This window comes from Engystomops pustulosus, chromosome 4 (assembly GCF_040894005.1).
Source record: "Engystomops pustulosus chromosome 4, aEngPut4.maternal, whole genome shotgun sequence".
Lineage (NCBI taxonomy): Eukaryota > Metazoa > Chordata > Amphibia > Anura > Leptodactylidae > Engystomops > Engystomops pustulosus.
Window position 1 is genome coordinate 161,416,887 of NC_092414.1, and position 17,115 is coordinate 161,434,001.

Genomic DNA, 17,115 nt, shown 5'->3' on the forward strand with positions numbered 1-17,115 from the left:
GCACCGCTTATATCTCTAGTCTACAGGTAAGTCATATTTCAGTACCCATTGTACCTCTAATATTACATATTGAGAGAAATTAAAAGGCATAATCACACATTCAGGCTTTGAAGCATTTTTTAAAGGTGGAGAAAAATCTATACATTACTGATGTGTTTGGTACTGCAGAGCAGCTCTGTTGGTTTGAATGGGACTAAGCAACAACCAGGCCATGGGACCCTTTTACTTAAAGCCGGAGTTTTGCTAAAACTAGAGATGCACAGCAATAGATGTAGGATCCACACTTGGTTCTATTGCAGATATATTTAGTTTTCCTTGTCTTTTGTGGGTTGATGGTTAGGATGGTAGAAACTTTCTGTGTGTGGATGACTTTCCCCATGTAACAGGACACATAGTGGGTGACATGACACAATGACATTGTGCAGCTCATGGTGATGTGACTGATGCAGTGATTGTCACCTCTGGCTGATCACTTATCTCTGACGGATCAGATGTGTTAGTGCAGTCATTTATGAGGGAGTATGGTTTGAACAGGGGTTTGTGACACTTGTGTATAACTTGTCAGCACCGTGCACGCTGCCGGCTCTGGGACAATACATACATGTGGGTGTAGTAGTCGGGGATCGGTGACCAATTAGAAGTAAGGCTGAGGCTGGCGCGGGTCCTGCGCCTTGTCCTTATTACAGGGGGCGCCTGGATATCTGTGCGGTACCGCGCGTCGCCCGCACACATACACACCAGGCTGCGTTTTATTGTTCTGCATTAGACAACAAAGAAACGAGTTGGTCTCTTTCTCTCCGCTGAGGGGGCGTGGCCGCGGGGACGGTGCGGCCGGGCCAGCCCCGCCCTCTCCAGCCCCGTGCTGCCAATAGCAGGCGCCTTCCCCGGTGTCAGCTCCATTGTACTGTCAGCCCTGCCGGTGACGTCACGGCCTCTTATCCCCCTCTAGTGCCGTCTGGCTGCAGTGGCTCAGACAGGAGGGGAGGAAAACGCTGAGTGAGCCGGGGAGGGGCTCCTTAAAGAAACGCTGCCATCTCTGGCATATTCCGGCCACAAAGAAGTCGGGGAGCAGCTCCTGCACCCGCTGGATACAAGCTGGGGGGACCCCCTGACCGCAGTGCCCGGAGAGGACCGCCGCAGCCCCGCTCCTCCCCACCGCCGCCGCTGCTCGCCTGCCGCCGGCCACCTCGCTTTCCTTTGTGTCTGCAGCCTGTGCCGAGGCGAGCGGAGCGGGGGAGCTGACCATGCCCAGCTCGCTGTTTGCAGACATGGAGAGGTCCGGGAGCGGAGGAGGCGACACCCTGGACGACCAGCGGGCTCTGCAGATCGCCCTGGACCAGCTGTCCCTGCTCGGGCTGGACAACGATGAGAACTCCATGTACGACAACGAGCCTCGCAAAAAGAGCGTCAACATGACCGAGTGCGTCCCGGTGCCCAGCTCCGAGCATGTGGCTGAGATCGTGGGCAGACAAGGTGAGAGGCTGCTCTATTGTGTGCACGTTGTGCCAATGCTGGAATGTGAGAGGCAGACAAAGGAGTGCGGATCATGCCTGCACCATCCTCTCCATAGGCTGCCCCTGCCCTGCTCTCCATAGGCTGCCCCTGCCCTGCTCTCCATAGGCTGCCCCTGCCCTGCTCTCCATAGGCTGCCCCTGCCCTGCTCTCCATAGGCTGCCCCTGCCCTGCTCTCCATAGGCTGCCCCTGCCCTGCTCTCCATAGGCTGCCCCTGCCCTGCTCTCCATAGGCTGCCCCATCATGCTACAGTATGCCCCTACCCTCCTCTCCATAGCCCCATACTAAAGGATGCTCCTGACCTGCTATCTATAGGATGCTTTTGCTCTCTTCTCCATAGCCCCATGCTACAGTATGCCCCTGCCCTCCTCTCTGTAGCTCCATACTACAAGATGCCCCTGCCCTCCTCTCTGTAGCCCCATGCTCCAGCATGCTTCTGCCCTGCTTTCCCCTCCATAGCCCCGTGCTACAGTATGCCTTTGCCCTCCTCTCTCTGTAGGATGGCTCTGCCCCCCTCTCCATAGCCCCATACTCCAGCATGCTTCTGCCCTGCTTTCCTCTCCATAGCCCCATGCTACAGGATGCCCCTGCCCTGCTCTTCTGTACATAGGAGCATGCCACAGGATGCCCGTGCCCTGCTCTACTTAATCCAAAACAATATGATGCCACCAGCTCCTGCCCTCTTCTACACTTAGGCATTGCATGCTTGTATTGTGCATCCTCCTCATGCTTTGTGCTGTGTTGGCACTGCAGTTAGTTCACTCCCAGCTTCCCACCTTTAGCAGTGCCCTTGGTTCATGTAGGTGTCACTGCTTGTTATTCCTTTTGCTGTTCTATACGTCTTTCAGTTTTTACACCAACTTTAAGTGTGCATTTTATCCCATTTGCTACCCAGGTTGTAAAATCAAAGCTCTGCGGGCGAAGACCAACACCTACATCAAGACCCCCGTCCGTGGGGAGGAGCCTGTCTTTGTTGTGACTGGGAGAAAGGAAGATGTAGCCATGGCCAGGAGAGAGATCATCTCAGCAGCAGAGCACTTTTCCATGATCCGAGCTTCTCGCAATAAGAATGCTTTAAATGGGGGGTCAGTGCCTGGACCTCCAAACCTTCCTGGACAGACCACAATCCAGGTGCGGGTGCCCTACAGAGTGGTGGGTCTGGTAGTGGGACCTAAAGGGGCTACAATCAAGAGGATCCAGCAGCAGACCCACACGTACATTGTCACCCCCAGCAGGGATAAAGAGCCAGTGTTTGAGGTCACAGGAATGCCAGAGAATGTGGATAGAGCTCGGGAGGAGATTGAGGCTCACATTGCTGTGCGCACTGGAGGGCTTATAGAGCTGACCGATGAGAATGACTTTCACGCCAATGGGACTGATGTGGGCTTTGATTTGCATGGCACAGGGAGCTTATGGAGCAAACCCACTCCATGCGCAAACTCCGGCACGGGTTCACGTAAGGCTTTCTCCAGTTACCGCAATGACAGCTCCAGCTCCCTGGGCAGTGCCTCCACTGACTCATACTTTGGGGGCAACAATGGCTCTCGGCTGGCAGATTATAGCCCTCCCAGCCCTGCCCTCAGTTTTACCAACAATGGCAACAATAACAATAACGTGAATGGCAATGGATATGTATATGCCAGTGAGAGCGTTTCTCCTGACTGCACTGAGCTGGCCTTTGACTCTGCTTTTGACCCTGCGCCAGCTCCTCCTGGCACTGCTTTGATCTGGTCCCAATTTGAACGCAGTGGCACAAATAGTGTCTCCCAATCTCCCCCTTACCAAAACAATGCCAATGGGTTGCTGTCTAATAGGAGGCTCAATGGTGTGGGCTGCACTGCTCCGCCCAGGCTCTCTCCTCCCTTGCATGGAAGCAGTGTGGTCCCTGAGCATCCTTTAGCGCGTAGGGTGCGCAGTGACCCCGGAGGTGGCCTGAGCTACTCTGCCTACCCTAACATGGGCTCTGACTCCTCATCTTCTTCCTCGTCCTCCAGCAGCAGCAGCAGCTCTTCATCTTCCAGCTCATCTTCCTCTTCATCAGGCATGAGGAGGAAAAGCAGCCGCGACTGCTCCATCTGCTTTGAGAGTGAGGTGATAGCAGCCTTGGTACCCTGCGGTCACAACCTATTCTGCATGGAGTGTGCCAACCGCATCTGCGAGAAGAACGAGCCTCAGTGCCCAGTATGTCACGCAGAAGTCACTCAGGCCATTCGCATATTCTCCTAGGACACTCAAGCATCCTTCTATATTTCCGTACTATGAATAGAAACACTTGCCCTATAGCTACATTCCCACTTGTATGGTGCCATACATGTGTGATTGTGTTTTGTACATATATATATTATTTACCAGAACCCTTAATATATTAATATATTGTAATATATTAATATGCAAATAATATATATATAATAATGTGATGTTGCTTATCTTACCCCCTCATTCTTTGTACGCTTGAGGGGCTCATATATATTAATGTCTTTGTAGTAGCCTTTCATTCTTCATTCTAAAGGCAAACAATTGTTTTATACAGGGGGCCAGATGTCAAATAGTAACTGCATGTCTCATTAAACGAGCCCCCCCGCCATTTCCCTTCGGTGGGTTTTTCTCAGTGGTACCCACCCCTGCTTCATTATGTAAATAGCTGGCAGCAACCAATTTACATGCAGCCCCCACTCCAGAAGCAATATTGATTTGTGCTGTCTAACATTTCTGCCATGTGCAGTGGGGCCTGTGGCCCTGTCTCAAGACAGTCTGGATGTTGTCACATGTTCCAGTTTAACCCCTTCTGTGCCAGGGGCAATATGCTGTTTTTGATTTTGGTTGCCTCTGGGTTTGAAAGGGTTAATTAGTGGTGGCAAGGCCTGGAGTTGTTGAGACAAGGCCTTTTGCAGTGGTTTTTTAAAAAAAAAAAATTGGTTTCTACCTTGCCAAGTGGGAATGTGGCTTTAAAGCTGCAGTATCTGCACATTTCTTTGATTTGTTTTTTTACTTTTTTTTTTTTTTTAAAGGGAACTTGCTGAACACTATCCCAAGGCCATTTATTGTAGCTGGGGGAAGATTCCTACGTCTTATTGCATGCTCTGAATATGAACAAAGAACAGCAGTTTTACACTGTACAGTACTTTCAAAGACAAATCTTCCAAAATATATATCTATTTTTTTGTTACGTTTTTTGTTACGTGTAGCCTATTAGTTGATACAAATATTATTTTGACAAGTGGAGTTATTTTTAGACTTTTGAATGAATCTTTATTTTATTATGATTTTTTTTAAGTTCATTTAGTCTTCATTTTTTTGATTAATTATTATGTTTTTATTTCCGGAGATGAATAATGGGAAAATAAACTCCTTAGAGAACCCCATGATACTGCAGCTTTAAGAAAGTAATATTAAATTGTAACATATCTTCTATAAATATATAAATATATATAATTATAAAATGGTTTTAAGAAGACGAATTGCATTAATACAGATTTGAAGTATTTTATTCTTTTTTGACTTGAAAAAATTATATTTCATATTGCAAAGATGTTTACAAGTATTTTAATTTTAAGTTCAGTGAACTTTTTTTGTAGCTGGGTTTAAATATTTTATTTTTTAGTATGGCCTTCTGGCAAAGAACACTGTATTATTTTAATATCACACAGGTGAAGTGAGGGTGGGAGAGGGGAGGGAGGGGTTAAAAAAAACACACACAACCATAAACTGCAAGTGTTTTGAACAGTATTGTGTTGGGATGGAGATTTTTTTTATAGGTTCCTGGAAAAAAAACAAAACAATGTTTTCAATCTCTGCTTCACCCAGCGTCTTTTTCTATTCCGTGATATAAAGCCTATTTTATTCTATATTATTACAAGAAGAAAAAATGATGAAATGTATGAACATATGAAGCCAACTCGAAGAACCGTTGACTCCTTTCTAGCATTTGTATAAATAGATTTCAGTGGAGATTACAAGATTCTGTTGCACCACTCTAGTTTAGTATTTCTATTTTAATACATTTTGTTTACTACTTGTTTATGTATATGTAGGTGATGTTACTTGAGCGTAAATGTACTTTACTGAGCAAAGTTTAAAAAGAAAAAAACAAAGTATATTTTATTTTATGATAAAGGGCCTTTAACCTCATGGTCAAAAAATACTAATATTATATTTGCTGAAACAAGATTTGAAATTGTATCAAGAGTTTTATTTTTCTGACATTTAAAGTTCTACATAAATAAAGGTAAAAACTTAAGTAATGGTGCTACTTCATGTTTTTTTTAAGTATTTCTATATAAATCAAATAAAATATTCCAGAAATGATGGATTGTTTTGTTGTGTGAGTTGATCATCAGCCTTACTTGTTCTTTTGGCTATATATGTGAGAGGGGGATAGAAAAAAAAATATATATATAATTACACATTCCTAGATGTATGTGTAGTGCAGCAGGTAAAAGGTTACTAAGCACAGTCCAATGATCTCCTGCAGTCAGTCAGATTTGTACAAGTGCCAAATATCTGGTTACCGGGGGTAAAAGCACATTGCTGTACATCATTTATCAAACAGACGCCACTGCTCCTCTTTGTGTGGTACCATCTGTGGGTGTGTGTTTGGGACCGTCTGTGGGTGTGTACGTGTGTGTATGTGAGACGCATGAGCATGTTATCTCAGATGAAGCAGAGCTGAGGCCAAGTTTGTCATTTGGCACAATTTTAAGGACATCTGTGATGGGTTTTTTTTTTGCATAGGACTGCAGCACAGATGACAGACGTATCTCTATACATTTGCACCTAGGGATATTGATTTGGCTTTTTGATGGACACAGCATGACATGCGTGATTGTTAATAATCTTCATAGTGGTTGGTGTATGAAATGTATAACCATTTTGCATAGTAAAGGAGATCTGCAGCACTGACGCCAGCTATGGGCACATCATGTGTCCCGCTCGTTGGTTTAGTACCTTTTTACTCTGTTGTCGTCATTTTCTGGAGTATGTGGAGGCCTTATTATTGCAAAGGTTACATGGTGTGGGTTTGAGGAAACACTTGCTCGACATAAATGTCACAGAATTTGAAGTATGCTCTTGTCGTTCTGACCTATATATATGATGTTATAAATGTACAGTAATGGAAGGAGTCATGGGGAGCGGATGTTTTCTATGCTGCACTTATGAATGGGTTAATATTCTCTATGGGTGACTGTAGAGCAGCTTTCTGCTGTCCTTTTATGATGCATACATCTATCTGTATATACATTGAATTTGTCTGGCTTTTCTTTTACTCCTGTTAATAGCGGTATGATTAGATGTTAGACATTTCATGCTGCCATTATTGATTCATTCTGTGTATTATTGCCATTGTCTTGGCTTCTGCATCCTGTTTCTTTTGATGGGGTCTGTATTGTGTGTCATCTACGCCCTTTGTTGTCACATCTTTCAAGCTGCAGTGCTATGGCAGACATTCCTCCAGTATATGTGAGTATGGAAATGCTGGTTCATGTTGATGGAATCATTGTAGCCCTTGCAAGTTTATCCTCTATAGGGTGAAATGGTGTCTGATACTGAATTTCTTTGCACTTCATACACCATACAGGACTTCTTCACCTGGACTTATTGGGGGAGATTTATCATAAGTCTCTCATAAGTGCCCATAGCAACCAGTCAGAACTCAGCTTTCATTTTCCCAAAGTTGCCTATAAAATTAAAGCTGACCTCTGGTTTAAATGGGCAACTAGAACAGTTTTACCTCAAAAATGTGATGATAAATCTCCCCCATTGTCTCCTTTTGTTATCATCCTCTTTAGAGGGCAGTGCAAGGAGTATATTAAAATAATGTACTTTTTAGGCTTTGATTTTCCTTATTGGAAGATCTGGTTTAGTACATCCTTTGTAAGGAGGCCTAACTGATATCATGTGTTTATTAAATTGTGAATGAAAATACTTGGTATGTGTAAAAAACAGTTTCTATGGCATTTGTGTTGCATGTCCACTAATCTCCTTGTGGCACTGGCCTTAAAACCCTCCTCAGAAGCCTATGGTTTAAAACCATGGTTGTTTTCTTCGAAAAACCGCACCACACCTGAGCTCCATTCAATTCTAGAAAGCTGAGTTGCTGTACATGCAAAACCATGGTCAGGTGTGGCGCTGATTTTGGAAGAAAGCAGAACGAAAGAGAACACTTTTTAAATCTCTACCTGGGGTATCTGCATGGCAGCCAAAATAAGAACACTGCCAGCTCCCACAGGTATTGCCAGCCACCCCTCCAAAATTCTGGAATGAAGTGGTACATAACCCATAAGCATTGTTATAGAGCAATAGATTTTCCAGTCTGTAGATTAGGAAAGTTGGAGCTGTACTGGCAATACATTTTAGTTCATTAAGTGATATTTTTTGAGGGTAAGATATTAGATGTGACTATTATTGTACACAGCATCATGCCTGCAGGGTTTGCAGTACAAGGCTAGAACAATTCTTCTCTTGGCTTCTGTAATGGCATTTCCAGCTGCTGTTTACAGTTGTCAATCCCCTACACACAGGAAGTGAGAGGAGTTTTGAGGAGAGGTGTGAATTGTCCAAGTAAGCTGTCTGATCAAAGGGCTGAGGAGCAAGACCTCACAAGCCCAACACTCGTATTAACCGAAACCAACATGGCACATAACAGTGTAATTGCGCATGGCGAGAAACTGCTAATTGCGTGTCTATGAGGGGGTGCAGCAGGACGAACACTGGGAAACTGGTTCTACATCCTGGAGGAACATCACATGTCTACAACTACTAGTCCCACCAAGTGTCTGAGCTTGTTTTTGTATAAAGGACCATATACATGAAACTGTGTTAGCATAATTGGAATTTATTTTACCGGTTATCAAAAAATGATGGAGTAGATATTCCCAAGACATGTCCCTTTAACAGTCAGCACTTATTTAATATCCTAAATCACAAACAACATTTTTCCATTTGTGTGTAAATGAAACATTTATTATACAAAACCAAATCCTGCAACTGTGTGATATGTATATATTTCTTGTTTCTTTGCTTGTTGTCAGAGAGTAGAAACCTTTTGCTTACATTATGGTCCAAAAAGCCTGTGATCCAGACTCAAAAAGTGAACATAAATGACTTCCTTCTGTGTCTGTAAGATATTTTCAGCTTCTTAATGTGAACCTGGTTGTTTCCATTCACTGACAGCAAACAAAGATTACATGGTACCCTTGAATTTGTGCTTTTAAACCTAATTTAAATGCAACGAGGAGGGCCTTGCCCCGATTGCATTTGCTTTTTCACTGAAACGCATGTGATTGGGAATTAGCATTACATGTTTTACATATTAACAGTGCAAAACACATAGTGCTAATTACCGATTGCATGAAATCCAAGCCCCTCCTAGTTGATTTAAATTTTGATTTAAAACCCAAACACTGTCTCAGTGATTCATGAAATCTGTTGTATTTACATAACACTGAGAAAAATTAATGCAAGTGGTTGTGTCATTAACTACAAGACGGCTGATTTATTGTTTTATCAGAGGGAGGGGGATCCACAAGTGCCTAGGAGTGATCCAAATAATTAAGGCGCTAGTCCAATACTCGACCATAGCTCTATTCATATAGAACACTTGGGGGGCACTTGCAGCCCCTTATTCTCATAATATATGGGGGTCCCAGTGGATCAGGTATTTGTATACTTAGAAGGAATGTTGTTTTAAATAAAAGGGTGAACACAAAGGCACTGAATGTGAAAGAGATGATGGGTTTTTGTGAATGTGAGTGGGTTTATTAATCTCTTCTGCATCTTCGTTGTCTGGTCTGTGTGCTGTGCTCACTAGGCATTGTGCTTGTAATGTGCTTGCTCATTGATGCAATGCCATCATTTCACATAACATTAAAGTTTATGTAAGAACACCATTGATTTTCTTGTTACAAAGTTGACAGTTAAAGGCTTGATCTATTATATAATACGTTATGATCAATTAAAAATCAATAGAAATATATATTCTTGGCTGCCTTATGGGAACAGCTTAGTGACAGGCCTGTGTCACAGTACGTAAAGTGGAGGTAATGCTGTGCTTTAGAAAAGCTTTTTACATAGACTGTTGACTTGCGCATGTGGGAAGTGTATGGCTGTCAGTGTAATCTCTACAAACACATTAATCTGCTTGGGAAGTAGCCTGGTGAACCTGCTGTATAAAAAGAACATTATTTTCTAATACTGTAAAGTATCAAGACCAGAGTGGAGCAGTAATCTGTAAAGCGTACCTTTATGTTATGTGCTAATCACTAAGGTCATTGACTTTCTCACCTGAGAAACCACTAAAAGTGTAGTTCTAGTCACCAGCTTTATTGATGGGTTTAACGCTAATTCCATATTATAAAATATTAGATGGTTGTCATGTTTCGGCAAGTGAATGTCTTTGTTTGTATGATGAAGAGTTATACAATTTTTCTAATATGCTTCTGTATCAGTTCATCACTGTTTATGAGAGTGCATTCACACGTTCAGTTTTTCAGATGCAGTTTTTGATTCCCAAATCAGGAATGGAGTAAAAGTAGGAGGAACACCTTTTTCAATTATTTGTCTCAATCCATTATCATCCACGCGTGCTTTTGGCTTCAAAAACTGCTTCTGAAAAACTGTGAAATCGCCCTCAGATCTTTGCTTGCTGTCATTCTATGGGATGCTTCCTCAATTTCCGTGGAAAGAAATCTGCCCATGGTCATGTGATGTCACACAGGTGCACGGCTTGTTATATTACACAGCTCTGCTTACTGTATGTGATACTAACGAGCCATTCACCTGTGTGACATCACATGACCATGGGCAGATTTCTCTCCACTGGAAGATAAGTCATGAAGCTTTCTATGGAAAGACAGCAAGTAGAGGTCTAGAGGACTGTGCAAACTAGTATAACTTTTCATTCTACAAACTATTCATTTGCTGAAATTGGAACAATGGTCATTTTTTCCACAGGTCACCAATATTCAACTTTATGTACAGTAGAACTGAGTGTTCTCAAAAATGGTTAAATACTTATGTTAGAGAGTGGAACAGTCTGTTTCTCAACTTAAATTTCTCTTTGCTTCCTTCTACACAAAGACAGCCTGTCATATGAAAAATATAGTCCATTTTGTATCATGTTATATAGCAGGTGGAACTAAGCAGATTGATGTATAGTATTGTGATACAAAGTCTGTATAAGCTGTGTGTATTTAATTTCAGCTCATTTTGGCAGGGCCAGCATAAAGCTGCAGTAAACTGGAAATTTGCCCAGGGTCCCCTGTCCCGAAGGGGCCCCCTGCATGTATACACTTGTGGGCAGAGGATGTATTGTTGTTTTAATAGCCCTTGGTTGAATACCTGGGTGAAGATGCTTATCATCTATCTGTCTAGTTATCTATCCCCTGTAGTTTGTCTATTTCATATCTATATACAGTATGAAAGTATTCGGCCCCCGTAAACTTTTCTACCTTTTGGCACATTTCAGGCTTCGAACATAAAGATATAACATTGTAATTATTTGGTGAACAATCAAGTGGGACACAATTGTGAAGTGGAATGAAATTCATTGGATATTTTAAACTTTTGTAAAAAAGAAAATAAACTGAAGTGGGATGTACAATATTATTCAACCCCCATTAAGTTAATACTTTGTAGCGACATGTTTTGCTGTGATTACAGCTGCAAGTCGCTTGGGGTATTAGGTTTCTGTCAGTTTTGGACATTGAGAGACTGAAATTCTTGCCCATTCTTCCTTGGAAAACAGCTGGAGCTCAGTGAGGTTGGATGAAGAGTGTTTGTGATCAGCAGTTTTCAGGTCTGGACTGTGACTTGGCCATTCTAGCACCTGGATATGTTTATTTGTGAACCTTCCATTGTAGACATCTCTTTATGGTTGGGTTCATTGTGTTGTTGGAAGGTAAATCTCTGTCCCAGTCTCAGGTCTTTTGCAGAGTCCAACAGGTTTTCTTCCAGAAATGTTGTGTATTTGGCTCCATCCATCCTTTCATTAATTTTAACCATCTTCCCTGTCCCTGATGAAGAAAAGCCCAAACCATGATTCTGCCACCACCATGTGTGACAGTGGGGATGGTGTGTTCAGTGTGAGGAGCTGTGTTGCTTTTACGCCAAACATATAATTTGGCATTGTGGCCAAAAAGTTTGATTTTGGTTTCATCAGACCAGAGCACCTTCTTCCACATGTTTGGTGTCTCCCAGGTGGCTTGTGGCAAACTTTAAACAAGACTTTTTTTTTATGGATATCTCTGATAAATGGCTTTCTTCTTGCAGCTCTTCCATAAAGGGCAGATTTGTGCAGTGTAGCAGTGATTGTTGTCCACTTCAGCTGTGGATCTCGGCTGTTCCTCCAGAGTGATCATGGGCCTCTTGGCCGCATCTCTGACCAGTCTTCTCCTTGTTTGAGATGAAAGTTTAGAGGGACGGCTGGGTCTTGGCAGTGGTCTGATATTCATTCCATTTGAATATAATCGCTTGAACAGTGCTTCTTGTGATGTTTTTAAAGTTTTTGAAATCTTTTTGTATCCAAGTCTGGCTTTAAACTTCTCCACAACAGTATAATGGACCTGCCTGCCGTGTGTCGCTTGGTCTTCATGATGCAGAACTCTGAGACTATCACAGAGCAGGTGTATTTATACGGAGACCTGATTGCACACAGGAAGATTATATTTATTATAATCAGCCATTTAGGGCATTGGATCATTTAGAGATCCTCACGAAACTTCTGGAGTGAGTTTGCTGCACTGAAAGAAAAGGGGACGAATAATATTGCACGCTCCATATTTCAGTTTATTATGTTTTACAAAAGTTTAAAATGTCCAATAAATTTCGTTCCACTTCACAATTTTGTCCCACTTGTTGATTGTTCACCAAAAAAATTACAATTTAATATCTTTTATGTTTGAAGCCTGAAATGTGGCAAAAGGTAGAAAAGTTCTATCTATCTATCAATTAATCTTCCATCTCTCATATCTTTTATCATTTGTTACTTTCTATGTATAAACTTCTTTATATTTATGCATCTATAAATATATCTATAAATCTATATAATCTTTCATATTTATCTTCTTCTTTCAATCTACCTATCATCCTCCTATAAAACTCTCCTACAGTCCCATTCTACGGATTGTCTTACCATACAACTGTTTGTAATCTACAAATTGTACAGGGCTAAAGAGAGCATCATGCTGAATGTGACTGTTCATAAAATAGTTATGAACCCACTTTTAGTTTTGCCCACTTTGTCTAAAACTGGCCCCGATTTTGGGTTAAGGAATCTTAATCGAAAGCTATCTTGCTGACCTAAATTGAGAAGTTTCCTTCAGTGAGGATTCCCTAGAACTTATCTTGCAGCATCCACAGCATAATAGAGCATAAAAATCCTGGGAGCTGGGTAGTCCCAGCACTGAGAGTCACTAAAAATGAGTACGAAGGCAGTGTGCTTGAGTGGGTTGTTCATGTGTAATGCTGCACCAGGTTGACTGATAACCACCTATGGCTCCCATTTATATCTCAGTAGGCTGGTTTTTCTAGGACCTCCTAACATTTTTTTCAAACTGCGGTGTACCCTATTCCTGTTGCCCAGGATATGTTTCTTTCCCATTATATTTTGAAAAAAATACTGTTTTTAATAGTATTTTTATTATGATGAAAATATTTTTTCCTCCTTTTTTTTTTTGTGGAGTGCCATTTATGTAAACTCTCAACAGCCTACATATTAATAGTACATGCTAATATGACATAAAAGAAAACTCTCTAGCTAAATTAAATGAAACCTATCTTTTACTTCATTGAGCCAGCGCGGTAACCACAGCGCATGCACGGTGAAGCCCGGGTGTAGTACACCAGCTTCACTGCTCAACGTCACAGGGACTACTGGAACCAGGTATTATTGCACCTGGGGACTTTCTAAGGGGACTTTAAGATTAAGGTCACAATTTTCTTTGAAAATATCTTTTCTGAGTTTTTTTTTTTACTCAATTCACCTCAAAAGTCAGGTTTTCGGCTTCCTGTTACCCAAGAGAGAGAGAGTGCATTGTGGGAGCTCTGATGGCAATACAGCTAATCTGTTAGCTCTTAGCAGAGCTTAACTCTATACATGTGAAAGTGCCTAAAGCATTTGTTAAGAAAAACAAACTTTAGCATATTTGATCACATTGTAATTGTAAAAAACCTGAACGTTCTTAACGACAATCGCTTGAAAAAGCACTAAATCATTGCTTCTGTTCATGTTTCATAATCTGTAAAATTTGTGTTTTTGAAACATTTCTTTCATTAGACTTTTCGTCTGAAATGCAAATACATTTTATGTCATAACTTCATTCATAAAAGCTATAATGTATTCTAGTCTGGTACAAGAATGTGTTGAGAGTGTGTTTGTTTGTTTGTTTCTTATATTTGTGTATGATTATTCTAGATAATTAATATCTCTAACATGTCGAATGTGGGTAGGGGGCATTTTGATGACTGAAAAAATTGGGGAGGTTTGTCAGAAGTGCCTGAGAGAAGAACTGTTCTAGTTACTCATAGCAGCTAATTACAGCTCTGCTTACATTTTCCCACAGCTTTTTTAAATGTAAGCTGAGCTCTGATTGGTTGCCAAGGGCAACTGGAACAGTTCTGCATTTAACACCATTTCACTGTTTTTCCAATGTGATTAAAGGATGCAAGATTTAATAGGATAGGGTGGGGCCTGCTGACAACCTACATACACCAAATATTGGCTTGAATTTTAGTGCATAACATCAATTATGTCCACATTTCGATGATTTAACTCTACAATTTCTGCTGTAACTGTTGCTAAGGGGAGTCCGTATTAAGCAGGTATAAAATGTACTGTATACTTATACTTTTTTTCTACTATACCTGCCGGCCTACCACTGGCTGTAAGGACTGATCTCTAACAGTCCTGCTCTTTTCTCTAAGTGAGTGACTACAATGATGTGCTGGGAAGAGAAAGAGTAGTGTATAATGATGTATAGAGGTCAGGTTAAAGAGCCTCCCTCTGACTTTAAACCTAACCCTATGAAAATGTATAGTACACGCAATACACACATGGACTCTCTAGCTTTTAGTATGGCGCAGCTCTGTCTTTGTCTTTTCAAATGAAAATTTTTTTTTATAGTATTTTACCTCTATATACACAAGAAGATTGTACACAAAAGAGAAAGGCAGCCATTGTAAAGCTGGTACGATTATGTTTGATCTTTGCTTATTTATGGGGCCTAAATTGATGATATTAGTTGTTTATCCTGTTTTCACACTACAATTGTCAATGCTTTTTTTTTTTTTTTTACTATAAGAATCACTAGTTGTATAGCTCATCTACAAATGGGTACAACAACCTTGGTTCAAATGCTTTTTCTTTATCTTTTTTTGTCTCTTTGTTCTCTGGGTTGGATGGGGGAGGCAAGGATTTGCAATAGAGAGTGTATGGGAGTGTTAGAGCCTGCACTGGCTGATCGGGGACATTGACAGCAGGGCACTCATGCATCTATGTTTCCAGTCAAGCAGAAAACAAGATTTTAGTTTATTGAAATTAGATAATGGGAAGAATACCGCCAGTGAATCGTTACTCCACATCCAAGCAAATATACATTTTTTTTTTCTCTTTCATTCTTCAGACATAATAAAGAACGATGACCACTATCTATCTAGGTTTAACATGTTAATGCGTTAGTTTATTTAATGGATAAAAGCACAATTATGGTGCCATTAGCGACCTAAAATGTGTTCTACAGTGGTGAATGAATGTTGCATAGCACATTATTTCTTCACCTTTGGTGCTGCAGAATATCTTAACATTCATTTAGTTTTTCAGTGACCACTATAACCTTCAACCCTCAGATTAAACAAGTTACATTTATGAAGCCTATGGAGAAACCATATTGAATGTTGTGATGGCCCAGGAAAATTTGCGAAACCCTTTTAATACATTGCTGCCACCTCCACAGCCATCAGCCTTATTGTGCCGTCCAACTGCTTCCAGCTCTGCTTACAATAGTTGGTGCTCTCTGTCAACTATTGATGGGACTTTTCTTAAGAAAAAGACATCTGTTCCTGGCTAAATCCTTTAAGTGGCCAATAACTTTTCTTTAACCCCTTCCTGCCAAGGCCGGTTTTCATTTTTGTGTTTTGATTATTTACTCCCCACCTTCAAAAAAATCTAACTTTTTTATTTTTCCATGTATGGGCTTGTTTTCTGTGTAACAAATTGCACTTCATAGTGATGGTATTTAATATCCCATGCCGTGTACTGGGAAGCGGGAAAGAAAATCCAAATGCAGTGAAAATGGTGGAAAACGCATTTGTGCCATATTCTTGTGGGGTTGGATTTTATGGCTTTCAATGTGTGCCCCAATTGACATGTCTCCTTTATTCTTTGGGTCAGTGACATCACGGGGATACCAAATTTGTATAGGTTTTTTGTTTTCATACATTTACAAAAATTAAAGCCTTGTACAAAAAAAAAAATCTTCATTTTGCCATTTTCTGGCGCTAATAATTTTTTTATACTTCTGGGTATGGAGCTGTGGTTGTGTTATTTTTTGCAATTTTAATGGCATTTTCAATGCTATTATTTTTAGCACTGTGTGGCCTGTTGATCACTTTTTATTGAATTTTTTAAAATATTTTTAAAAATGGCAAAAATGTGGCATTTTCGTCATTGGGCGCTGTTTTCTGTTACGGAGTTAAACGCAGGGAATAACCGTTATTATATTTTGATAGATTGGACATTGTGTGATGCGGCAATACCTAACATTTTATTATTTTTGTTTATTTATATTTATATCAGTTCTAGGGAAGGGGGGTGATTTGAATTTTTGTGTTTTTTAATATAATTTTTTTATTTAACTTTTATTTTTATTTCCACTATCTTTCAGACCCCCTCGGGTACTGTAACCCTAGGTTGTGTGATTGATCCTACTACAGTACAGAAGTATATGGGGATTTTCCTCCTCACTCATGTCTGGTTTTAACCTATTTATTACAATGTGCGAATTGCACAATGTAATAAATAGGTTAAAACCAGACAGCCTCGGGCCTTCCTAAGACCCAAGGCTGTCATGGCAACCGATCGACCCCTCCCCCCGATGACGTCACAGGGGGTGGCGATAGTATACAAGATGGCGCCGCCGGGATTTAAATGTCCCTGACCTTCAGCCCAGTCTGAGGGCCACAGCACTCTGCAATGTGCAGTGCCTGGTTTTCTCGACACATACTGCTTTCAATTATGACCAAAAAGTTCAATCTTTTTCTCATCAGACCAGAGAATCTTATTTATCATAGTCTGGGGGTCCTTGAAATTTGTTTTTTCCAAACTGTATGCAGCCTTTCATATGTCTTGCACTGACATTCTGCCATAAAGCCCCGACTGGTGGAGGGCTGCAGTGATAATTGACTTTGTTGAACTTTCTTCCATCTCCTTACTGGATCTATGGAACTTAGCCACAGTGATCTTGGGGTTCTTCTTTACTTCTCTCACCAAGGCACATCTCCCACAATTGTTTAGTTTTGCTGGATGGCCAGGAGGAGGAAGAGTTGTGGTTGCCCAAAACTTCTCCCATTTAAGCATTATGAACGCCACTGCAGTCTTACGAACGACAAGT

At 41.2% G+C, this 17,115-nt stretch overlaps 1 protein-coding gene across 1 annotated transcript; it reads left to right on the forward strand.

Moving 5' to 3' along the window:
- Positions 1–911: 911 nt before the first annotated feature.
- MEX3B (mex-3 RNA binding family member B) lies at positions 912–5,754 on the forward strand. Its single transcript, XM_072148352.1, has 2 exons — positions 912–1,473; positions 2,409–5,754. The coding sequence occupies exons 1-2, from the start codon at positions 1,245–1,247 to the stop codon at positions 3,737–3,739; spliced, it is 1,560 nt and encodes a 519-aa protein (XP_072004453.1). The 5' UTR covers positions 912–1,244; the 3' UTR covers positions 3,740–5,754.
- Positions 5,755–17,115: the final 11,361 nt, after the last annotated feature.